Consider the following 26,995-nt stretch of genomic DNA (forward strand, 5'->3'; position numbering starts at 1 on the left):
AGGCAGAGCTTAAAGCAATGATTGAAACGACCACCCCTTCACAGTCATTTTTATGTGATAAACTGTAAATAGATTTAAGTAAATCAAAGAAAAAAATGTGCAAAATGCTTTTCTGCGGAGGGCGGTGGAGCCTGTACTACAAGGAATACGCTGGATTAAACGACAGCTTGTGCCAGTTTAAAGACCCCCCTTGAGAACACAATAAATATAAGGCTGCATATTGTTCCGACGATCTAATGTAGGGGGACATCAGCAAACATTAACACTGTTAGTGCTGGACACTTAGGCTACTTTCACACTCGCGTTTTGGGCAGATCAGTCATGGATCTGCAAAAACAGATTTGTTACAATAATACAACCGCATGCATCCGTCATGAACGGATCCGTTTGTATTATCTGTAACATAGCCAAGACGGATCCGTCATGAACTCCATTAAAAGTCAATAGAGGACGGATCCGTTTTCTATTGTCCCCATTGACTTACAGTTTGGCTCAGTTTCGTCAAGCGGACAGCAAAATGCTGCAGGCAATGGTGACTGATCGTAGGCAAACTGATGCATTCTGAGCGGATCCTTTTCCCTTCAGAATGCATTAGGGCAAAACTGATCCGTTTTGGACCACTGGTAAGAGCCCTGAACGGATCTTACAAACAGAAAGCCAAAACGCGAGTGTGAAAGTAGCCTAATATTGCAGAACTGCTGGCAATAAACTTGGTCACTGACCAGCCATGTTGAGAAATAGCCATAAGATCGTGGCATCTCAGTCTTTTACTACTGAGGCCTCAGTGATGTCTTACCCTCACCACTGCTCGTAGACCATGGCAATCAGTCGCCCATTGAATTGTTTGTATGAAGCATCCCACTAGCACCACGTGAGGCTACATTTGCTATGTGCCAGAGAGTCGTTTTTTTTACAACAATTGCAAATAATCGGCTGATCGTAGTCAATTATGCCATACATGTGATATAGGAGGCCCATTAAAGGACAACCCTGACACCCAGGGGTGAAAAAGCAAATCTACATGTCCCCTAGGAGTCTGGATGGTTTTACTAGTAATTTATGATGTCCTGTTAACTTAGGAGCCTTGGACCAGAAGGTCACTGCCGATCAATCATAAGACAATAGCTAATTTGAGGTTACATTGAGTCAATGTACAAGTGGTTGGTCTAACCTCTTCTTCAGAAAGTTCTTAGGTATCTAAGGCTACTTTCACAACTGCGTTTTTGCATAACGCTGCTTCAGTTCTAATACTACAACCGTTGTATTATTTTGAAGAAAAAAAATGTGTCGAAAAAATCACTTACATGGTTTTTTGTGCCGGTCCATAGTTAATACGGTTGAAAAAAGACATAAGTCCATCAAGTTCAACCAAGGGATAGGTGGGGACACAAATCCCAAAAGGAAGTGAGAGTTCGATTTCTACACATTTCCATAAGCATTTATGTAATTTACTTTAATAATTAATCTAAACCCTTTTTAAAACTGTCCACTGTTCCTGCTGTGACCACGTCCTGAGGAAGTCTATTCCACAGATTCACAGTTCTTACTTTTTCTTCTCTAGTCGGAGACAGTGCCCCCTTGTCATGTAACAGTTTTTCACCGTATTTTTTGTACGGCCCATTTATATATTTGTATAGGTTAATTATGTCCCCCCTTAGACGTCTCTTCTCAAGACTAAATAAATTCAATTCTTTTAATCTTTCTTCATAACTAAGCCCCTCCATGCCCCTTATCAGTCTAGTCGCTCTCCTCTGTACTTTTCCCAGCTGCAGTGCATCCTTTCTATGTACTGGTGCCCAGAACTGGACTGCGTATTCCAGATGAGGCCGCACCAGCGCTTTGTAAAGTGGTAATATTACATCCCTGCCTCGTTTAATGCATGACAATATCCTGGTGGCCTTAGAAGCAGCTGATTGACATTGTATACTGTAATTTAATCTACCATCCACAAGGACACCCAAATCCTTCTCTATAAGTGACTCTCCCAGTGCTACATCACCTAGGACAGTGATGGCGAAACTATGGCGCGGGTGCCAGAGGCGGCACTCAGAGCCCTCTCTGTGGGCACTCGCACTGTGAAAAAAGTCTATGGTGTACCAATATGCCTTAGACTTTTCCTGCAATTCATCAGCGCAGGGCGCACTATGAACAGCACAGGCAGCGCACTGAATGTAGGCAGGCTTTAATAGCTAAATGATAAAGTACATGGAATATATACTATATTGAACTATAGTATTCAGGTTAAATTGCCGTGTTGGCACTTTACGATAAATAAGTGGGTTTTGGGTTGCAGTTTGGGCACTCGGCCTCTAAAAGGTTCGACATCACTGACCTAGGACATATGAAGCACAGAGATTATCACTACCAAGATGCAGAACTTTACATTTATCCACATTGAACCTCATTTGCCAAGTTGATGCCCAATCACTCAGATGCCCAATTCAGCTTGTAGTTTATGGACATCTTCCATAGACTGTACAGTTCTACACAGCTTAGTGTCATCTCCAAAAATAGAAATGGTGCTATTAATACCGTCCTCAATATCATTAATAAATAAATAAAAAAAAATAAAGGGCCCAGCACTGAACCTAGGGGTACACCACTTATAACCTTGGACCATTCTGAATAGGACACGGTACTTCAGCCAGTTTTCAATCCAATTATAAACTATACTTTCTAAGCCTATAGACCTTACTTTACTTATTAAGCGTCTATGAGGGACAGTATCAAAAGCCTTTGCAAAATCCAGAAACACTACATCCACAGCCGTCCCTCAGTCCAGGCTACTACTCACCTCTGTCCTTGGTAAACCCATGCTGGTTATCACTTATAATATTATTTATAGTCACAAACTCCTGTATATAGTCCCTTACGAGTCCTTTAAACATTCCCACAACAGAAGTTAAACTAACTGGTCTATAATTACCTGTGGAGGACCTAGATCCTTTTTTGAATATGGGCACCACATTTGCCTTGCGCCAATCACTTGGCTCTGTACCAGTTCCTAGAGAATCTTAAAAAATTATAAACTGGGGCACAGCAATGACAGAACTGAGCTCTTTAAGCACTCTTGGGTGTAACCCATCTGGACCCGGAGCCTTGTTCATATTTGCCACTATATTTCTGTGATTTTGTTTTATATGTATTGAATGTGCCTTTTCCTGGCATCTAAACACTCTCCTTTGCACCTGGAGACCTCCATCACATGGTCTGATATGGGTGTGGCTCACAGTCTGGCTTTGTCCACATTGCATTAGTTGTCCTGCTATGCGGTTGTGTGGAAGCTTGGCTGTGAGCTGGATTTCATCACCTTCAGACCGTGTTCACACCATAGTTAGCGCAGTGGTAGGAACCCTTGCCATGCTGAGTGACCTTGACGTGGTGCATGATGGGCTCCGATATGTTCCTGACAGGAATATATTGGCAAAAGTCTCAGGTTTTAATATCTGCTTGTATGGCTAGCTAGTATAGTCAGTGGCATATCCGTTTGGTGCATTTTCTCTGTGACTTGTTCACATTTACCCTATTTAATGGCTCTTCAAGGCACGCATACATTGCACAGGACACACACTTAGAAGCATTGTCCATGGAGCACATGTTTAAAGGGAACCTGTCACCGGGATTTTGGGTATAGAGCTGAGGACATGGGTTGCTAGATGGCCGCTAGCACATCCGCAATATCCAGTCCCCATAGCTCTGTGTGCGTTTATTGTGTAAAAAACCCGATTTGATACATATGCAAATTAACCTGAGATGAGTCAGAGCTTGAAAATATGACTCTTCTCTTGTCACACAAGTAAAATATGACTCTTTTATGTTAATTTGCATATGTATCAAATGTGCTAGCTGCCATCTAGCAACCCATGTCCTCAGCTCTATACACAAAATCCCGGTGACAGGTTCCCTTTAAAAAGGGATGAACACTTAAGAAGGAAAACAGTAAATAGGAGTTAGAATTAGACCCTGTCTGCTGTAGTTGGAGGACTAGCTAAAATTAAGCCAACAACACACAAGGAAAATCTATCAAACCTTAGTTTCTTGCTCCTTATCTTAAATTCCGGTTCTTTAAACTCCACTAATTCAGAAGCCCACTTAGTGCAATCTGCCTTGTTCAGCTTCCAATGCCGCACACAAAAATGGTACTTGCAGCGATTTTGTGTCTGGCATGGGAACGTCACAAACCGGAACGGAATGCATTCTGGTGCACTCCATTCTGATTTGTTCAGTTTTGTTCCCATTGAAAACAAGTGCGGACAAAACTGAAGAGTTGCGCTGCGGTCACCGCCCATGTGTTTTCCGCATTTTGTTGACAGCACATGGCTGGCACTGTAAAGGAAATGCCTTTTCTTGTCCGTGGATGCGGACCCATTTTGCAGATGTGTGAATAGACACTAAACCAGTAAACCTCTGTATTGGTTTGGCCATTGACTGGCTGAACCCACTGAAACACCCATTTCTGTTCTTTACCTTATATTACCCATTAGGGTCCATTCACACATCCGTGTGTGTTTTGCGGATCCATGGATCTGCAAAACACGGACACCAGCAATGTGCGTTCCGCATTTTGCGGACCGCACATCGCCGGCACTTAGTAGAAAATGCCTAATCTTGTCCACAATTGCGGACAAGAATAGGACGTTCTATTTTTTTCGGGAACGGAATTGCGGACCCGGAAGTGCGGATCCACAATTCCAGATCCGGGCAGCACATAGTGCGGCCCCATAGAAATGAATGGGTCCACAATTCCGTTTCGCAAAATGCAGAACAGAATTGTGGACGTGTGAATGGAGCCTCATTGTATCAAAAGCAGGCCCCACGGGAGAATCCTCTGCTAATCTAATAAGCACTCTGATCCTCACCTTATGCAGTTAAAGGGGTTGTCTGAGCTAAAGATATGGAGGACCTAATCTGAGGATAGGTCATCAATATCAGATCAGTGGGGGCGTCTGACACCCAACATCCCCACCAATCAGCTGTTTTGGGCAGCTACAGCGTCAGAAACTATACAGGGTATTGAGCTGGAAGCAGAAAGCTCCATACACTGAAGTGGCCATGCCCTGGTGATGGAAAGGAGACCAAGCTTTCTGCTAACGTCTGTACACTAGTTTCAAGTGCTGCTGATAGGTGGGGTGCTGGGTGCCGAATCCCCCTGAGGATAGAGGTGAATTTACACGCACCAATGAGCAGCAGATTGTTGGGAAGAAAGCGTTCCTTCCCAACAGTCGCGTGCTCGTTCAGTTAGGGTGGAGAGCTGTATTTACCTTCACAATATCAGAACGAAGGATTGCTATTGTGATCGCTCGTCCTCGTACAGCTGCATTGTTTCTGGGCAGAAGATCACTGTTCAGGCGGCACAATCTGCCCAGAAAGGATCATTTAGGTGCCATGTGCATTCCACATTTTATGGAACGTCCGGCTCATAATCAAACAGTCCGATCCTATTTTTTGGGGGGGGCAACAGCGAATCGAAGAGTTTTTATTTATTTTTCTGTTACGGCGTTCATCGCATAGGAGATTTTTTTAAAGATTTTAATAGTTTGGACTTTTCGGACGTGGCGATACGTAATATGTTTATTTATTGTTTATATATTTTAAATGTAAAATTGGAAAAGGGGGTGATTTATACTTTATATTTTGGTGGGGTTATTTTGAACTTTTTATTTATTAACTATTAGGGGCTAGAACCTGGGATCTTTTAATCCCTTGTCTATTCACCATAATAGAGCTCTATTAGGGTGAATAGGATCTTACACTTTCCCTGCTGCCCTGGGCTTTGTGCACACGGCAGCAGGGAGTTTACCATGGCAGCCAGGGCTTCAGTAGCGTCCTGGCTGCCATGGTAACTGATCGGAGCCCCAGGATTACACTGTTGGGAATCCGATCAGAACTGCCACTGCACCACCAATGAAGAGGAGGGGACCCTGTGGCTACTGCCACCAATGATTATAATACTGGGGGAGGGTTGCACTGCGCCCCCAGTGTTTTTAATACTGGGGGGGGGGGGGGGCACTGCGCCTGAGGGGTTAACAGCCACTGATTGCAGCTCCCTGTCATAGAGGTCGGGTGCCGGCTATGTGATTCTGCTGCCAGCACCCGCCTCCTGTATCTGTATTAAACGTCTGATGAGATGACTGCGATGTGCTCTCTGGCCTCCGACCACAGCCTCACCATCAAGTCCGCGGACAAGGGTGGTGGGGTTGTGGTAATGGACACCAGTGAGTACATCCGGGAGATACATGGCCAACTCAACGACCCACAGGTGTATAAACGGGTCGCACAGGATCCGAAATTTGGCTTGCTAAGGGAGCTAAGAGATATTTTAAATCAAGCCCGTGAGGCGGAAATCATTGACGACAAGTTGTTCAGCTACTTGTATCGGGACAAGCCCTGTGCGCCTCTGTTATACACCCTGCCAAAAGTACATAAGGGGGTTTCGCCCCCACCTGGCCGCCCAATTGTATCTGGGAGGGAGTCCCTTTTCTACAATGTGGCGATTTTCCTTGACAAAATGTTGCGCCGTTTTGCCATCTCCACTAGATCATTCATCAGAGATACGGGTGATTTTTTGTCTAAAATAAATGAACTCGAGGTCCCTACAGGCTCGGCTCTTGTGTCATTCGACGTGTGTAGTTTATACACGTCGATTGACCATGAGCTTGGCCTGCAGGCTGTTAAGGCGTGTCTTAGAAGTTCTGATTATTCCGAAATTTGCCAAGATTTTTTACTTTCATTATTAAGATTTGTTCTGACGAAAAATTATTTTCTTTTTCAGGACGATTTCTTTGTTCAGTTGCGTGGAACCGCGATGGGGTCCAACGTGGCGCCCACTTATGCAAACATCTACATGGCCCACCTTGAGAAGTCGTCGATCTATGGCAGCCACCACTTCAGACATGTTCTGGGGTGGTGGCGCTATGTCGACGATATCTTCTTGGTGTGGACGGGCGACACGTTGGACCTCCTTGCGTTCCATGCTTTTCTCAACGAAATCGACCCCACTGTGAAATTCACTATGGTGCAGTCCATGGATAAACTACAGTTCCTGGATACAGAGGTCCGGATCATGGGACGGGGTTTGAGTACTGATTTATTTGTTAAACCCACTGACAAGAATACTCTGTTACGATATGACAGCCACCATCCTCGTTCCATGATCCGATCTCTACCCTACAGCCAGTTCCTACGAGTACAACGGATAGTTAAGGATAGACAAGTGAGACACACTAGATTTCAAGAAATGAGTCAGAAATTTGCCATACGTGGATATCCGAAAAAGTTGATCAGAAATACCATTGATAGATTGGGGAATCAACCCACTGATACTATTGTTCAGACTGATGCCCAATGTCCACGTATTCCCTTCATCTCCCATTTCTCGACTGACAGCACGCAAATAGCGAGTGTCATTCGGAGACATTGGAGGTTGATAGGGAATAGTTTTCCCCAAGTTGCGGAATTTAAATCACCCCCTCTTTTCTCCTATCGGAGAGGACGGAACGTGGGTGATAGATTGGTGAAGGCGGATGTGGGCAGTGCCAGGATCAATGTGAGGACAATGTGTGGTTCCACTCGCACTGGCTGCTACCCTTGCTATCATTGCATAAATTGCAAACTTATGATCAAAGGAGATACATTTTTAAATCCGGCCACTGGTGGGATGATGAAAATCACTCAATTCTTGACTTGTGACTCATCCTACGTGATCTACCAACTGACCTGTCCGTGCGGGAAGTGGTATGTTGGTGAGACCACGTGGGATGTAAAGACACGATTGAATCAACATCGCTATTCCATCAGGAAAGAAAAGATGGATCTACCGGTGTCTAAACATTTCAAAGATGCAGGGCACACACAGAGTGATTTGAGATTTCGGATTTTGGAACAGGTAGAATTGGGGAGGCGTGGTGGAGATAGACAGGCTATCCTTAAAAAACGCGAGTTATACTGGATATACACGCTAAAGACGTTAAGACCTAATGGGTTAAACGTGGACTTTAGGGTGGATTAGTGTAGTTTGGCCCTGGCACTGCCCATATCCTATGCCTTCTCCACTCTGCTGGATCCGTATCCCTTGCTGTAGGTCAAATGCACATGTGTGTATCTGCATTTGAATTATTTTCTCGAATCAAGTATTTATTCTTATGAGAATCGCTAAAGTTTTCTCTCTTTGTTTTTAGATTCATTTTGACCTCACTGCCTTGGTGGAGGCGCTGCATGATGTGACGTTCATCCTGGTTCCGGTTGGCTCCCCAATATCTATTCACTTTATCCAATTAATATACGTCTGGTTCATTGCTTTACCACTTGTGCGGAATTTGTTGTATATTGTGCTGGATGCCCACTCATACAGTTCATATATGAATTTTTTTTTATCTATTTGACCGTGGTCCCTGCATTATCATGGTTATTTTCCCCCCTTTTCCCCTGAATTGAATGCTTATATTCATTTATAGGTATCTATGTCGTTATTTTATGAGAGATTAGTGGCGTTTCGTGGGGATTCACCTGCGACGTAGGTTTTTTTTTCTCCCATTTTTTACGCCGATATCCCATTATTATGAATTGTCAACTCATATTGACATTCATATATATATATATATATAAAGTAAAACATTTTTCATACTTAGATTTTGGATCTACGGGACACTGTGCCTGGCTATCATACGTGCTTTGACATGTGGGTGGCCGCGCGACATTGCCCTAGGACCCAATTCTTTAATAATATCGGGTTCCATGGACTAGCAGTCCTATTGAGATCACTTTGATCATGTGGTATGTGTTGGGCGGCACCCAGTACCGTTCTGACATGCGCACAGTGCATTTGATCCAGTTTCGCCCATCTTAGCTGTGGGTGTTAGTCAGCCGCTCGAGGACTGAGATATCGCGAGATTTGATATTTTCGCGCATGCGCTAATTACGTATAGTATTTTCGCGCATGCGCAAATCGTGTATGGGGACGCCAAGGAGCACGATCAACGCCAAACATGCAGCTGCCCACCTGACAGTGAGTTTTTTAATTCACCTCATTAGGGTAATCACTGACACTCATTATGATATATTTCATATAAATCACGATATGTGGAATTAATGTTGTTTTAGTCTGATGCACTGTTTTTGCCAAATGAGGCCAATCTGATATATGTATTTTTCATGATCACATGTATTGTCCGATCACTGTACATTCACTGTATTATGTTCAATTGATGTTAATCTATCTTTGATTGATGCTCTTATTTAAAGTGTGTCTGTAACACATGTGCACTGTGCTTGATAAAGACAGCAACAAGCTGTTGAAACGTCGCCTGATTTTGGGTCCAATAAATCTTCAACATTTGATTGGATTTGGAGTGCTGCTGGCTATTTTTCACTTCCTGTATTAAACGTTAGTTATTTTCATTGGCGGCGCAGTGGCCACAGCCCCTCCCCTCCCTCCTCTCATTGGCGGCGCAGTGGCCACAGCCCCTCCCCTCTCTCCTCTCATTAGTGGTGCAGTGGCCACAGCCTCTCCCCTCTCTCCTCTCATTGGTGGCAGCAGCAGCGGCACAGGGGGAGGGAGAGACTGCTTCCTTCTCCCCTGTACTGCTGAGGGAACATGGCGCGCACTGAGAGCAGGCAAATCCCGGTATCGAATCAATACCGGTACAAAAGTATCTATTGGGTATCGATAATTCGATACCCGGTGCAACCCTACTTACATCTTTTTATTGGATAAAAGGTGATAGACATTCACTGGGACCCGTCGTCCTACACAGCGCCCTTCACTGTACAATACCAAAAAAACTAAATGCTAAGCTCTGCTCGCACTAGTGCCATTGTTTGACCAATCCAAATCCTGATTTTAATGTTGGTTGAGGTTCTGATATTTTTGACTGTAAAATACTGGTGAGCTTGATGAACAGATGTGAGCGTGTGACATTATGTCCTGTATTTGAAGTGCAGTGATGTCACCTTACTTCTGGTAAATCTCGCACAATGAAAGCTGCATAAAATTGGGTAATATAAAGAATCACGTGTCTTTGGATTTATTGTTAAAGTCACTTTGGTGTTCTGTAAATTGTGTGAAAGGACCTGTTTTTAGTCTTTGATTGCTTCATCGCGTCATATTTTATAGCACATACATTATTACAGTCCTTTTGAATCCATTTGGATGGGAGGACATAAAAAGGACATCTGTATAAGACGTTGGGCAGATTTGCTAATGCTGTATAAAAGACAATGTAAACTTAGCCACATCCTTTTTGCGGACTGTAAACCACAGATCCACAAAATAAGCACATGGGTCGTGTACGCCCCGCATCACAGCGCCCCTGACTCAGAAGGGCTTCTGTACGCTTCCGGGTCTGTGACTCTGTGCTGAAAAAGATGCACATATCCCATCTTTGGCCATATCGTGCGGATTGCGGACGCACTGAAGTCAATGGGTCTGCACCAATGGGTGCACACAGCCAGTGTCCACAAAACACAGCCATGTGAATACACCCTTAAACTGTGTCAGATTTATCACAGCTGGCTGGTGCACAGCGGCACACTATAGCCACGACCTTTTCATATAGGCCACGCCCCTTCCCTCTAAGGCACACCCCTTGGTCAGACAAGGCGTAAAATGTTAGAAAAGTGTCTAAACATTTGATAAATGCAGTGCAAAGCATGGTCGCCACTTTTTTGGCACAAACTGGAGGGAAAAAAACTGCCACAATTTCAATAGTAAATCTATACCAAAATTATTCCAAAACACATTCAGTTTACAAATAAAAATTACAATGACTGCCTACAGTACATGTACACTAAGGTAAGGCTCCACATATGTAGGTACTCTACGGAATATAACTGCGATTGTCCACTTTTGTTTTATTAATTCCACCTCCAGCCAGATGTACCTCTGGAAAAAACCATACACACCTGCCCTCCTCCCCCACCTCGGTTCAAACTCCCTGACTCCCTTTAGCGGTCTTGTCAGTAAAGTTCGATATGGATTTGATCACATGTGCCGCTGCAACCAATAACTGGCCTCCACAGTAAGGTGCGCCCAAGCAGCACATGACCCAGAAGTGACATGCCTCTTAGGAACATGTCACCGCTGAGGCCAGTCCATCTGAAAGCTTACAGACAGGAATCAGAAGACCAGTGAAGTAAGCTGGAACAAAGCGTCAGAGAGCAAGTAATTATTAACTATTTAAACACGTTAAAAAAAATGGACAACCCCTTTAAGGAATGGCATAAACAGCAATTCACTAATACGTCACTGCCAAATCCATGTTCCCAGCAATAACCAGCAGGTCTGTGGGTCTAACACATCCTCTAATTTTAGCTCTAGCTGCTTTTGACTCCATGGGTGGCGACTCCCTACCCTGATCTCTCCCAGGCCCCTATGTGAAGTGTTGTCTATGACCACCACAGTTCGGACTGTTATATCGATAGGATATGAAATGTGTCAGATAAGTGAGCCGCTCCTATCTCCAGAACAGAGCCCTGAAGGCACACAGTATTATACTTACATCTTGAAATAGTTTTCTGTCTGCAGCGAGCCGTTTAGAAGACAAGGTCTTGGTCACATGATAAAAGGTGAGTAGCGCTCGGTGCTGTCTCAGATCATCTTGAACCTTTACTGATTCAATCAGAGTAGGAATCAGTTCGGGCCACTGCTTGGGACAGTCCAGCCGTGCAACCTTAGCAATAAGAACAGCTGTCTGGGTGGCAATCTAGAAGACAGACATTTATAATACAATGGTGGTCAATGCAAATGGATGTATCAGGAGAGCGTACGATTTGAGTACTAAAGATACCTTACGCTCTTTTCTTACTAGACTTATGCATGATTACACATGACAGAATCAAATCCGACACGCATCTGTGGGTTCAGTTTTCAAAGACACCTCTTTCACATTGCCAGCAAAATATCCTCAGACCAGTTCATCTTTAAAAGTCCTGCGAAATGCGACTACTGATGGTTCTTCAGCTCGATCTATCAAGTCCTCACCTGTCTGAACAATTTCTGATGTTTCTTTGAATAAGGTCCGATAGGGGATGGTACTTAAAGAACTCCCGCAAAAATTTGTATTCTCTAACCTTTTAGAAAGGTTCATGATGTAATCTGTAGTGGATGTAATCTTCTCCTCAGTGACTGTATTTGTGAGTTATCCCGTCCCTTCTGATCCTCAGCTGTGTCATGTGACCAGCACTCTGATCTCCAACTGACAGAGGACAGTTACTTCTCTATTCATTCCTATGAGACCGACATTGCAGCTCCCATAGGACTACATAGAAAAACTGGCTTCCTGTCCACACATGAAAAGCTGTGTTATTTGGAAAGTCTGATTGCTGGTCACATGACACAGCTGAGGATCAGAAGGGAGGGAATAACTCACAAATAAAGACACTGGTAAAAAGATTACCTTTACTACAGATTACATCATGCACCTTTCTAACAGGTCAAAGAATAAAATATTTTGAAGGAGTTCTTCTTTAAAACCGAAAAAACCAAACCTTGAGGTCTCCCTACATCTATGTTCTGGAAATGGCAATGTTCTGCAATCCAAATTGATCGCCCATGGAAGCTTATCAAAGATTAAAGCTTCTCCATAACCCCTAAATCTCAATGTATCTGCCAATTCCAATGATTGTTCTAAAAAAAAAGTCATAATTACTATTAATCCAACGTAGCCTAACAAACTGACCATATGGCAAGGCTTTCTTCACCTGCATCGGGTGGAGCTCTGAAAGTGCAATAATGCGTTTGTAGCTCTAGGTTTCTAGTCATTAGATGAGGGGGACACACTGGAATTTTGGAAAGTAGACATTTATGTACGTCTACACCTTCCTCTTGGTTCAATAGAAGAGCCTTAGAATGGATAAACTTGACTGACATGAGACACTGGGTCTTTTTTCCTCTAAATCCACTATATGTGATTTAGCTAGTTAGAATAATCTCTGTAACGAAAACTCGAATGATAAAGACATGCATAAAACACATAGGAAATCGCATAAGTCCTGTTCCATAGGGATACCGATACAATGTGCGAGCTCCTCATCAGTATTAAAATATGCACTAACCTGATTTACTGGCTCACTGAAGTTGGCGATGAGTCCTGCGCGCAATGTTGATTTCTCCGCTTCTGAAATTGCACTGTTAAAAAGCACATAAAAACCCAAAAATGAGTTGTAAAACATGACAGCGATGGCACGGTGTTGGAACTAAAGCGAGCAATAATGCCATAAAAACAGTACAAACAGTGCTAAGCGCAAGTAAGAGATGACCCCTAGCTTCGGTTAATTTCTAGTAAAAATGGCCAATAGGGTTCTATGCTAAAAACAATGAAATATTTCTGCTCCTCAGGTGAAACTAAGGGCCCTCATACAAATTAAAAAAACAAAAAATTATTTCTCCCAAAAAGTTATACATTAAGCGACACGTACTGTATATCACTCAGCTACACAACCTACAAAAAACGATATCAACACCATAAACATATAAAAAAATATATTTTATTGGTAAATCACTTCATCGATTCACAATACACAACAATTAAAATATTAAAACAAAAATGACCGATAGTACATGACTGTTAGCAGGATAATAAAGTGCTAATGCAAATTTATCATGGTGAGTAAATACACTGCTCAGTGCAAAACGTACAGTGAGATTTAGTATCTACAGCCGAGTGTAGTGCCTAATAAATACCCAGGCTGTATACATATAGTGGAAAAATAATAAGAAATATGAATCACACCAGTGTACAATTAATAAATAACGGGACTAAATACATAAATACCATATAGTGGAACCTCCACAAAGGCTAATGGAACTGATGGTGATGCTGGGTATATGTAGGGCGGAGATGGCCATCGCATTAACGTATCTGGCCAATCGCGATTTGGCACATGTGCCCAAAGAGCACCGGTAGGTTGGGAGGTAATTAGCAAGCCATGCCTCACCTGGAAGTAAAGATTTAACTGGCACCGTTCACTGTATGGCCGTGGACCTCCCGCCACGCGACCAGGGAGCGCACGCCAACGCCGAAGTCCGGAGGGTCCATGTGCTGTCCGCCTCCGTAGTTCTGTTCTGCGGCCCCGCAAAAAAGATAGAACATGTCCTATTCTTGCCTGGACAAGAATAGCCATTTCTATCACAGGACCGGCCATGTGCGGTCCACAAAATGCGAAAGGCACACGGCCGGTATCAGTGTTTTGCAGACCGCAAAACACTTGCGGACATCTGAAAGGACCCTAATCAGGAAAGTGCTGCCGATAATGAGGGAGGAACGACTGCGAGCTCAGGGCTGGTGCAGATTTCAGGTTAGACGCACAGACTGCCGGAGGAGGTGCCTCATTTATGAAGACGCCTGCACCTCGTCATAAATGAGGCGCATGCTCCAGCAGCGCAGGGGATATCATAGACAAGCATAAAACACTCGTCTATAATAAATCCCTCCCATTGTTCTTACTAAATAATATATTTTAGCATGAAAAATGTAGATCAACTTGACAGTAAAATGGATATTATCCGTACAGGGCAATTCAGAGGTAAGAACACTTGGAATTTATGGCTGTAATTATAAAGTGGGCGCGCAAGGGAATTCAATGTTAAAGGTTTAAAACAAGCGGAAGACTTAATTCAATGGTAAAAGGTCACGTATACTTGAAAAGAATCATACAAAATGACAGGACTTCATATTACTGAAAGCAGGCGGCCATGGTCACTGCAGAATACCACTTCCCAGCAGGATGCAGACGAGCTGCAATGTCTGGGCTACATTCACATCTCAGCAGAGGCCTGCTGGAGTCCACCGTATCTGGCACAGCAGGATAAAGCCGCACATTTGACTACATTGAGATCCAACAGGAATCCAGCTGCTCTGAAAGTGGTCGAATCTCCATCAGATCCTGTTGTAGTCAATGGGGATCCAGTGGTGCGTAGGCATTACCCAGCTAAAAGTAGAAAAGTAGCTTGAGCAGAGCTCGGGCAGCAGTTTTCATGATCGGAGTCCATGATCGGAGACAACCCCAATCATAAACTTTTAAATCCTCTGATGCCGTGGTGGTCAATTAAAATGGCCTTTCTGAGACGTCTTCATGGTTTCTCAGGGCATACGGTACATGGGTAGGTGAAAAAAGATTTTTTTTTCCCTATGTAAAATACTATAATAAACTTTCCAGTACATTTACCATACCAATTCTTTCTGAATCCCCCCCCCCCCCCCGTAAGTGTCCTGCATCCCATGTCCTGGTCTCCCTAGGAATCCTTTCCTTGCATAATATGTGTATATACCACCCTACTTGTTTAAAGGGCATCTGTCAGCAGATTTGTACCTATGACACTGGCTGACCTGTTACATGTGCGCTTGGCAGCTGAAGGCATCTGTGCTGGTCCCATGTTCACATGTGCCCGCATTGCTCAGAAAAGTGATATTTGAATATATGCAAATGAGCCTCTAGAAGCATCGGGGGCGTTGCCGTTACACTTAGAGGCTCTGCTTCCTTTAACTGCTGCGACCTCAGCACTTTAATTGATCGGGCCAGGCGTGATGACTTTTACACTGCCTCGTCCTGTCAAAGTGCAGAGAGAACAGAGCGTCGAGGTGTAACGTCTACACCCCCGTTGCTCCCAGAGGCCTATTTGGATACATTAAAAAATAATTTTTCTCAGCAATGCAGGCACGTAGGAACATGGGGCCAACACAGATGCCTTCAGCTGCCAAGTGCACATGTAACAGGTCAGCCAGTGTCATAGGTACAAATCTGCTGACAGATGCCCTTTAATTAGTCGATAGCGTAAAAATAAAATCATGATAAATTACATCATGGGAGACCGGTATACTGACAGAACACATGGGACAGCGGCACCACGTACTAGACAAGGGAGTCATACCGACAAGCCAGGACTGATGTGACATCAGAAGTGAAGCGGGGGAATGCTAAAAATCCATGGAGGGAAGAGCTCCTCGCTTCTGTACAGATGTATCGTCTTCACTTTCCTCTAGATTGAGAAGTATCAGAAGAATAAGGACTGACAACTACATCAAATGGCTTTTAGAGCTTCTGTCCAGACATATCAAACATCTCTGCTTTTGCAAATGTTCCTTTCTTCTCCTCTTATCTTAACATCTAACGACTTGCCAGCTTTCTTCAATAGGCTTCTTGGCATTAAATGTGGGTCACTGTCAATCTGTGAGAAGCTACCAGGGTAATAAATAATGCTACCACTACGTACCTAACAAGAGAGCCAGCGGATGAAGGCAAACCCCATGCAAGTTATTTCCCTTAAACAGTTTTCTACACTTCTCTGTGCACATAAGATAGGATCATAACCTCCATTATCTTGCACATAAAGTCAACAAGACAATGATCTCGCAGTTCCACGCATCGGGAGAACGTCACTGCGGTAAAATGAATATAACGGCAACTGGGACACCCAAAGCAGCCCATAAATTGGTTCTAAATCTATGTTAAGACCCAGTGGGGACTTCTTGAAAATTGTAGGGAGGATTTATGCTTCATGTCACTACCACAAATCTAATTACCTTTACAAGCGAGTCTTTTAAATTATCTACAGTGAGGAACAGAAGTATTTGAACACCCCGCGATTTTGCAAGTTCTCCCACTTAGAAATCATGGAGGGGTCTGAAGTTCACATTGCAGGTGCATTCCCACTCTGAGAGACAGAATAAATAAAAAAAATTAAAAAATTCACATTGTATGATTTTTTAAGAATTTATCTGTCTTGCACTGCTGAACATAAGTATTTGAACACCTGAGAGAGAGAGGGTGTTAATATTTGGTACAAAAGCCTTTGTTTGCAATTACAGAGGTCAAACGTTTCCTGTAGTTCTTGACCAGGTTTGCACACACTGCAGCAGGGATTTTGGCCCACTCCCCCACACTGATCTCCTCTAGATCTGTCAGGTTTCGGGGCTGTCGCTGAGCAACACTGAGTTTCAGCTCCCTCCAAAGATGTTCTATTGGATTTAGGTCTGGAGACTGAAGAGGCCACTCCAGGACCTTGATATGCTTCTTAAGCCTCATGCACCTATCCGTGAAACACGGTCCGTGTGATACTGGCCTGGATTTCTTCTGAGTGCAGGAGCGCACGGCGTCATTGGTTGCTATGACGCCGTGCGCTTCCTGCTGCCGCCGCAGTACAGTAATACACTTGTATGATCTATACCAGTGTATCACTGTACTGCGGCGGCAGCAGGAAGCGCACGGCGTCATAGCAACCAATGACGCCGTGCGCTCCTGCACTCAGAAGAAATCCAGGCCGGTATCACACGGACCGTGTTTCACGGACGTGTGCATGAGGCTTTAAAGAGCCAATCCTTGATTATCCTGGCTGTGTGCTTCGGGTCGTTGTCATGTTGGAAGACCCAGCCAGGACCCATCTTCAATGCTCTGACTGAGGGAAGGAGGTTGTTGCTCAAAATCTCACAATAAATGGCCACATTCATCCTCTCCTTAATACAGTGCAGTCGTCCTGTCCCCTTCGCAGAAAAGCACCCCCAAAGCATGATGTTACCACCCCCATGCTTCTCAGTAGGGATGGTGTTCTTGGGATGCAACTCTTCCTCCTTTTTCCTCCAAACACGACGAGTGAAGTTTAGACCAAAAAGTTCTACTTTGGTCTAATCTGACCACATGACTTTCTCCAATGCCTCCTCTGTATCATCCAGATGGTCATTGGCAAACTTCAGACGGACCTGGAGATGTGATGACTTGAGCAGGGGAACCTTCCGTGCAATGCATGATTTGAAAATGACCTTTGATCCTGTGGTCCCAGCTCTCTTCATGTCATTGACCAGCTCCTCCCTTGTAGTTCTGGGCTGATTCCTCACCTTTCTTATCATCAGTGATACCCCACGAGGTGAGATCTTGCATGGAGCCCAAGTCCGAGGGAGACTGACAGTCATCTTTAGCCTCTTCCCTTTTCTAACAATTGCTCCAACAGTTAATTTATTTTCACCAAGCTGCTTGGCAATTGCCCCGTAGCCCTTTCCAGCCTTGTGGAGGTCCACAATTTTGTCTCTGGTGTGTTTTGACAGCTCTCTGGTCTTGCCCATGGTAGTAGTTGGCGTCTGACTGACTGTGGGGTGGACAGGGGTCTTTAAAGAGCTCAGACAGGTGCTACTAAGTTAGATTAATGAGTGGAGTAAAGGTGGACTTTTTAAAGGCACAGTAGCAGGTCTTTGAGAGCCAGAATTATTGCGGTTTCTCAGGTGTTCAAATACTTATGTTCAGCAGTGCAAGACAAATAAATTCTACAAATACAATGTGATTTCCTGTTTTTTTTTCTCTCTGTCTCTCAGAGTGGGAATGTCTCTACAATGTGAATTTCAGACCCCTCCACGATTTCTAAGTGGGAGAACTTGCAAAATCGCAGGGTGTTCAAATACTTCTGTTCCTTACTGTATATCCCCACGTAAAACTCACACTGCACACACAAACGCAGGAGACTTCTGATTCTCCTGACCTTAGCAGAGTTTTTGTTTACAAACCCATTACCCTCTGTGCCCGAGACCTGTCATATGCCAACAATATACCTTTAAGAACAACTCTTCTATTCTCCTGCGTGATTGAGATGGAGCGGAACATTAGTACCAGGGCAAGCCACAGAACCTGGATAAACAATAAGGAACTGGACTGGAACTGGCAGCAATGCCCTCATTCGGCTGATCGGTGGGGATCACACCTTCGCTGATCCCACATTAGTGGCCTGTCCTAGGAAAACACCTTTAATTAGTTATTAGTTATATTGAAAAGTATTCTGCCTGTAATATATTCGACTAAAACCCTTATAATCACAGCGGTGCAAGCTAAAAAAGGTCATTTTATCACCCATAAACCGCCACATGCTGTAACAGGACCCATCAGTGTTTCTCTGAAGGTGCCCTTAGATGCCGCAAAAGTGATAAAAACATGTTTTTAAAACGCTGCATGTTGTAGGCTAAGGACCCGTTAAGAGTCAAGTGGGCATTTACACTGTACAGCAGGTGCAGAGAGGTGTACCATAATGAAGCCGGATAGCTTGCTGTTCTGGCGCATGACCAGACAGTGTAAGGCAACGGCGCATGCATGAGATATGGAGAGGAGTCTGGGCTACAGTACCTAGGGGAGGGGATGTCAATCAATACTGGAGCATGACTTTTCCATACAGTGTGAACACCCACTTGACTCTTAGTAGGTCATTAACCTACCTGTACAGGGTGGTCCAAAAGTGTGGAGACGCCTGAATAAATGGAACAAGGTGATGGGGAACGTCATCCTGCGTGTGACATGTTGCTAAGGGGAAGTGGGTTAATCTGTAAAGGGTGGTTTCCAACACAGTGGCCATTTTAAAAGCCTCCATCTTGCAACCAAGTCAATATTTTCAAATGGGATAGGGTGCATTTGAAAATATCGACTTAGCTCCACGATGGCCACTGTGTTGGACATGGCCTCACAAATTTGCCCCTTGGCAACTTAGCAAAGGAGCTTCTAGGAGCAACGTGGCATTGCGGATTACATCTAGAGGCTCAGCTCTCTCTGCAACTGTCTGCACTTTGATTGAGAGGTCCAGGTGCGATGGTGTTTTCACTGCCTAGTCCTGCCAATCAAAGTGCAGAGTGTACGACAGTTGCAGAGAGAGCAGAGCCTCTAGGTGTAATGGCAACGCCCCCGTTGCTCTTAGAGGCTTATTTGCATATATTAAAACATCATTTTTCTCAGCAATGTGGACACATATGGACATGGGACCAACACAGGTGTCTTCAGCTGCCAAGCGCACATGTACCAGTTTCATAGGTGCAGATCTGCTGACAGATGCCTTTTAACGTTCACACTACACAGTCTCTACTGTCTCAGTTCTGATCATACCGTGTCAAGTGCAATTTTGGGATGATTTGCTTCTTGCATATTTTAACGTGCTTTCTGGCAGCTAATTTCAGTAAATTCAATCAACCTGATTAAAACGAAAACTCAGCAGCAAAGAAACACAATGCCTAGACAAGTGAAAATCAGCAAATAAACTCTTCAGTAAACAGGCAAGCCGCGTGAAGTGACAGAACTTTTGTGCCTTTTGAACACAGCAACTGTCTTGGGAAGTAAATTATCTATTTAGTGGCTTCTGCAAAACGCTCTCTCTTTAAAGCTCGGCTTGACACATCCTTAATACAGAAATTACTATGTGAGGAATTTAGGGAAGTTAGGATCACTTCTGACTGAGTCAGCGGGATACGGGGCTCATGATTAATGCCCTGTATCAGCCGGGATTATGGAAAGTCTTTGATGACAGGCCTGCACTGCTGCACTGCCTTCAGATGGCATACTGTTCAACCGCTAAAATGTAAAATAATATCACTGTGTCACTTCACATTACAAGTGCTGAAAAAGCTAAAGAAAGACACAAAAACTGCACCCAGGCAAAAGAAAGAAGCCAGGAAAAGATATGGCACTTACTCCAAAAAGTTGTACCGTAAATTCTGAGCTAATGTCCAAAATTCTGTGTTGGGCAACAACCTTGTCGCTGCGTGCTTGCCTTCAGATCAGAGGCTCCGTTATGGATATAGGTGCAGGTCCCACCTCTGGGAACCGCTTCTATCCGACATACAGGTGAAACTCGAAAAATTAGAATATCGTGCAAGAGTCCATTTATTTCAGTAATGCAAATTCAAAGGAATTGCAGTAATGCAGCTTAAAATTAGAATTTAGTGAAAAGGTTCAATATTCTAGGCTCAAAGTGTCACCCTCTAGTCAGCTGATTACGGTAATCCATACCCCCTGAGCAAAGGGCACCTCAAAATGGTGACTTTGGGGTTTCATAAGCTGTAGGCCATAATCATCCAAATTATAACAAATAAAATATCTCGCTTTCCATGTAATGAGTCTCATATGTTAGTTTCACTTTTAAGTTGCATTACCGAAATAAATGAACTTTGCACGATATTCAAATTTTTGGAGTTTCACCTGTAGATAGCATTTCATTGCAATATGCCATCAATGTCCGAGATAGGCAAACCACTTAAACGGAGTTTGTTACCCAGAAATTCAAGATTAAAACTTTCAGCCTCGGTGATTTTCATTTTTTTCATTTTTCACTGTGTGCCTTTATGGATCCATATTTTATTTTTATTTTTTTCTGTTAATATAGCCGTATGAGGGCTTTTCTTTTTGGCAGGACAAGTTGTACTTTCTAATGGCAACACTTAGGCCCCTTTCATTCGGGCAAGTTTTCCGCGCGGGTGCAATGCGTGAGGTGAATGCATTACACCCGCACTGAATCCTGACCCATTCATTTCAATAGGGCTGTGTACATGAGCGGTGATTTTCACGCATCACTTGTGCGTTGCGTGAAAATCGCAGCATGCTCTATGTTGTGCGTTTTTCACACAACGCAGGCCCCATAGAAGTGAATGGGGCTGCGTGAAAATCGCAAGCAAGTGCAGATACGGTGCAATTTTCACACATGGTTGCTAAGGAGACGAGGGATCAGCGACCCGGGTCCCCATTTACTTTATTATTTTCCATTATAACAGGGTTATAATGGAAAAAAATAGCATTCTTTAATACAGAATGCAAAGTGAGGGCCTATTTTTTAAACGATAATATTAAAGGCTACCCATTATTTGTGATTTGTTGTTTTAATTAAGGGTTTAGCTTTAAATATTAAGAATTTGGTTGACCATACTGATTTGGTTGTGTGACTGTATATTACATTCTTTAATACAGAATGCAAAGTGAAATATCACTTGAGGGTTAAAAACATTACTCCCCTCATCCACTTGATCGCGCAGCCGGGATCCTCTTCTTTGTTCTTCTTAAAGGACCTTCAAAAAGACCTTTGATGATGTCGTCGTACTCACCATGTGGTGACGTCAGCGAAGGTCCTTTAGCAGGTCTTTCAAGAAGAACAAAGAAGAGGATCCCGGCTGCGCGATCAAGTGGATGAGGGGAGTAATGTTTTTAACCCTCAAGTGATATTTCACTTTGCATTCTGTATTAAAGAATGTAATATACAGTCACACAACCAAATCAGTATGGTCAACCAAATTCTTAATATTTAAAGCTAAACCCTTAATTAAAACAACAAATCACAAATAATGGGTAGCCTTTAATATTATCGTTTAAAAAATAGGCCCATAAAGTTACAAGAAAAATATTGCATTGAAAACAACTGCTAGCTGCAAATGTATTACCTCATATATGCAGAGGAGTCAAAGAGGACCCAATCCAGGGATAGTAGTATGTTATAGTTTGAGAGGAAGAAATAGGCAGAGGGACACAATGCTGGGTCTCTTACACTAGGTGTCTCTAATTCTGCCCATATAAAACTTCACTATCAAACCCTAAAACATCCCTCTTGTCAGTTTTTGACTGCCCAGCTTCGTCAGACAGATGTGAATAGGGTCCATTCACCCCTGACGCTGCCGAATATCACAAAAGTATGCACCTTGACATATAAAACTTGTGCAACTGGGTGTTCCTGCCTAGCTTCATCAGACAGATATGGAGTCGCACCGATGTTGCTGTATATAACAAAGAGCAACCTATAATACACAAGTAGTGTTGAGCGAACTTGTGTTTTAAGTTCGGCGTCTAAAGTTCGGGTTATCGAAGAATCGCGTTATGGATTCTGCTACCACGGACCATAACTTATGGTCCGTCCGTGGTAGCGGAATCCATAACTCAATTCTTCGATAACCCGAACTTTAGACGCTGAACTTAAAACACAAGTTCACTCAACACTATACACAAGTCAATGTCCCGACGCGTTTCATCGGCATCTGCCAACTCCTCAGGGGACTAGTATGCTGTTGTGGCCAAACAATGCCAAATCATGTTACAAAGAGGGATAATCAATGCTCCAAAAATGTTATGGTCTGATGATCCCAAAACATGCTCTAAACAAGGATGATGGGATATGATCAACCTAACAAAGATGGTGTGCTATAGTCAATGCTCAAAAGTAATCCAGTGGTCAACCCTATATCGCGAAAACATGTTCCCTACACATTCAGTATAGTATGCACAACTGCGCAGAGGGATAGCCAGATGGCAGAAGATCCCTGTTCCAATAATATACTCATCTGTTCAATGTCTAGTGTGCATTGTTCAGAGAAAGGTGGTGCGGGTGTCCTCCACGGCGTCCTGCGTATGGCAGCGGCCTTCTGTTATTTTCCATTATACCCATGTTATAATGGAAAATAAGAAACTCTACAGAACACCTAACCCAAACCCGAACTTCAGTGAAGAAGTTCAGATTCTGGCCTGGGTACCACATTCTGTTTTTTCTCACGCGCGTGCAAAACGCATTGCACTCGCACGGAAATAACTAAACATCGGAACGCAATCGCAGACAAAACTGACTGCAATTGAGTACCTACTCGCGCGGGTTTCCCGCAATGCACCCTGAACGCATCCGGGCCCCTCACCCACGACGCCCGTGTGAAGGGGGCCTTAATATTGCATATGATTTAGTGGAAAGCTGGGAAAAAATTGGGGAGGGGAATTGGGAAATAAACGCAATTCTACTATAGTTTTATGGGTTTGTTTTATATGGTGTTCCCTATGTGGTAAAACTTACCAGCTCCCTTCATTCTCCAGGTCAGTATATTTACTGCGACACCAGTTTTTCTTGTGTTTTAATATTAAAAAAATAATAATAATCTTTTCATTGCCATATACTGACCCCCATAACTTTTTTATATTTACATCTACGGAGCTGTGTGAGGGCTCATTCCTGGGTGTGTATGACTTCTTTAACACTTTTCATTTAATTTTTTGGGGGAGGCAAAGCGATAAAAAAAAAAACAGCAAATCGGCCATTTTTGATTTTTTTTTACGTATATAATAGTACAGGCATTTTGGGACACGGCAATGCTGATTATTTTTTTTTCTTATGGCGAAAGGGGGGGATTTTTTTTTTTAAGTCCACTTACAGGACTTGAAATACTATTGCAGTGTATGGGAGATTTGTTATGCTCCTATGCAGTTCTGCCACCTGCAGGCCTACATGGGAACTACAGCTGTAATAGCCTTGGTTCTATCAGAAAGATCCAGGCTATCACAGAGAAAAAGCAGCTCTTCAGGCCCTGAGGGCACAAGAAAAGCCGCCTCAGATGCCGTGGTCGCTGACTGCAGCCATTAGCCCTGGGTGTCTGCTGTGCGTCATCCTTAAATGTACAGCAGATGTCATGAAGTCTTGTAGGACTAGCACAGTTGAATGTAATAATATCTTTTACAAAGCAATCTTCTACTTCATTCTGGAAAAAAGTACTTTTAATCCATATGCAAATGAGCATCTAAGTGCATTGAGGACAGCACCAAGCCTTGTCCTTGTCCACCCTTGCTCCTCCTGCTTAATCTGACAGCCCCTTCATCTACTTCTTGATTGATAGGTCCATGTGAGAGGACTATGCAGAACCTGGCCATTTTAATCAAAAAAAGGGCAGGGAACAGTAAGGCCTTTTTCACACGGGCGTCATGTTTTTTGCCCGGATAAGATGCGGATGCGTTGCAGGAAAATGCACAATTTTTCAGCGCGAGTGCAAAACATTGTAATGCATTTTGCACGCACGTGAGAAAAATCGGCATGTTTGGTACCCAAACTTCTTCACAGAAGTTCGGGTTTGGGTTAGGTATTCTGTAGATTGTATTATTTTCCCTTATAACATGGCTATAAGGGAAAATAATAGCATTCTGACTACAGAATGCATAGTACAATAGGGCTAAATTTTTAACTCGCCTTAATCCACTTGTTCGCACAGCCCGGCTTCTCTTTTGTCTTCTTTCTTCAGGACCTGGGTAAAGGACTAGTGGTGACGTCACTGCGCTCATCACATGGTCCATCACATGATCTTTTACCATGGTGATGGATCATGTGACGGGCCATGTGATGAGCGCAGTGACGTCATCACAGGTCCTTTACCCAGGTCTTGAAGAAAGAAGACAGAAGAGAAGCCGGGCTGTGCGAACAAGTTTATTAAGGCGAGTTAGAAAAAAATATTTAACCCCTCCAGCCCTATTGTACTATGCATTCTGTAGTCAGAATGCTATTATTTTCCCTTATAACCATGTTATAAGGGAAAATAATAATGATCGGGTCTCCATCCCGATAGTCTCCTAGCAACCGTGCGTGAAAATCGCATTGCATCCGCACTTGCTTGCGGATGCTTGCAATTTTCACGCAGTCCCATTCACTTCTATGGGGCCTGCGTTGCGTGAAAAACGCACAATATAGAACATGCTGCGATTTTCACGCAACGCACAAGTGCTGCGTGAAAATCACAGCTCATGTGCACTATAGAAATGAATGGGTCCGGATTCAGTGCGGGTGCAATGCGTTCAACTCAAGCATTGCACCCGCGCGGAAAACTCACCCGTGTGAAAGGGGCCTAAGGGCAGTAAAGGTTTCTCAAAGACAGCTCTAGAGGTCTCCTAGAAGGATGCTAGAGCAGCCAGCCAAGAGAAGACTGGAGTAGACTCAAAGCTGAGGAGCAGAAGATAATATAAAATTGATATTTAAGTCACTATGTTTGATTAGTGGTTGAATATTTGCTGTCTTCATACAAGCACCTCGGTCTCTTCAAACAGCTGATCTACAGGGTGCCAGGCATCGGACCCCAACCAATCAAATATTGATGGCCTATCCTGAGAAAAGTTTGCAAATACACTGAAAGAAGAAAAACTGTTGAAAATTTGTAATAAAGACAGACCAAAAAATAAATAAAAATGTAAGCTCCAAATAAGTAGAATTCAATGATGAAAACAATTGCCCCTAAAGATGTCCATAGCCTTTAAAGGCCGACTGCCCTTAGAGGCCAGAGCTGCTGGGTCTTGGTAGACTGTGCAGAGGGGGTAAATTCCCCCTTTCTCTCCATAACTAGGATTGATATGTCAAGTCTAAAACAGAATGTCCAACTGTGACTAGTCAGTAACAGGGAAAACCCCAGTAATTCAGTGGCTAATACACAGTAGATGTGTTAAAATGGAACATTAGGATTCAAGGGACTGAGCAAATGAACCAATATCTTCTCTAAAAGGCTTTTTAATACAAGATTGAAATTCCCCATCCCCTGTCAGTTTATTCCCCATCTTCCTGTCCAGGCAGAGAAAAGTTTGCTGATGGTTTTCTGTTGCTTGTTTCATCTTGTTTGGTGTAGGAGGTAATGACAAATCATGCTGAGACTTCCTGCTGGGAGAGAGGCAGCTTCACTCAGTGCCTGGACATTTCTGATGGATTTCATGGAGCTAAATGCACTTCTTTTTTATGGAAAGAAATTGTTTTATTTAAAACCCTTGAGGGGTTGTCAGTTTCAGAGACTCCTTTTTCTTAGTAGGTTCCCCAGAGAATAAGACATGGGCGGCCTGCTGCTGGAATTGATGGGGCGGCCTGCTCACTGTTCATTTCCTCTGCAACACTGAAAAAAAATGACGCATTAAAGAGCGCTCATTAAAATCAAGTACCGCACAGCATGTTGGATCCTCCAGAGGAGCAGATGCTATTTGTAGCCATTCTCCATTCTTACTGATAGATGGAGATCCCAAATGGATTTGGGCAACCCCTTTTCAAATGTATTAGAATATTTAAAAAAAAAAAATTAAATGCATTGTAATAAGAGCCCCCAAACCCCCCAAAAAATGGTCAACTCATGAATCCCCTTTTTTTTTTTTTTTTTTATCAAATCATTTTTATTACCAAAATACATGTTACAGATACACAATGTGCATATCACATCTTAACAGAAAATAAAGGGCATTTGGTACAATCCTTTGTGTTCTGTCTGATAATTTTATATTCATATATAATACAAACAAGGTAGTCTAACCCCCCCCCCCCCCCAGCTTCACTCTCCCATAACCCTCCCCCCCCTCCCAAGCCCTTACTCACTCCGTCAGTGGCACTCTGCCTACTTTCCCCATTAAATCCCCACCAGTCACTTCATAGTTTCTCAAATTTTTGGTGTACACCTTTTTTTTTGGGGGGGGGGGGGGATTATAGCTTTTTCACACAGCAACATATTATGAACTT

The 26,995-nt window shown here is 43.4% G+C and overlaps 1 protein-coding gene across 2 annotated transcripts in view; it reads right to left on the minus strand.

Annotated features, from left to right (window-relative positions):
• The window catches only part of IPO11 (importin 11), a 482,369-nt gene that overhangs the window by 421,487 nt on the left and 33,887 nt on the right, over window positions 1–26,995 (minus strand). For both annotated transcript variants that reach the window (XM_044276158.1, XM_044276159.1), the window contains exons 4-5: window positions 13,051–13,123; window positions 11,496–11,699 (exon numbers count right to left, since the gene is read on the minus strand). In XM_044276158.1, the coding sequence (XP_044132093.1) occupies window positions 11,496–11,699; window positions 13,051–13,123 (277 nt within the window). The remainder of the gene's footprint in view (window positions 1–11,495; window positions 11,700–13,050; window positions 13,124–26,995) is intronic.

The sequence above is a fragment of the Bufo gargarizans genome, chromosome 1 (genome assembly GCF_014858855.1).
Source record: "Bufo gargarizans isolate SCDJY-AF-19 chromosome 1, ASM1485885v1, whole genome shotgun sequence".
Taxonomy (NCBI): Eukaryota; Metazoa; Chordata; class Amphibia; order Anura; family Bufonidae; genus Bufo; species Bufo gargarizans.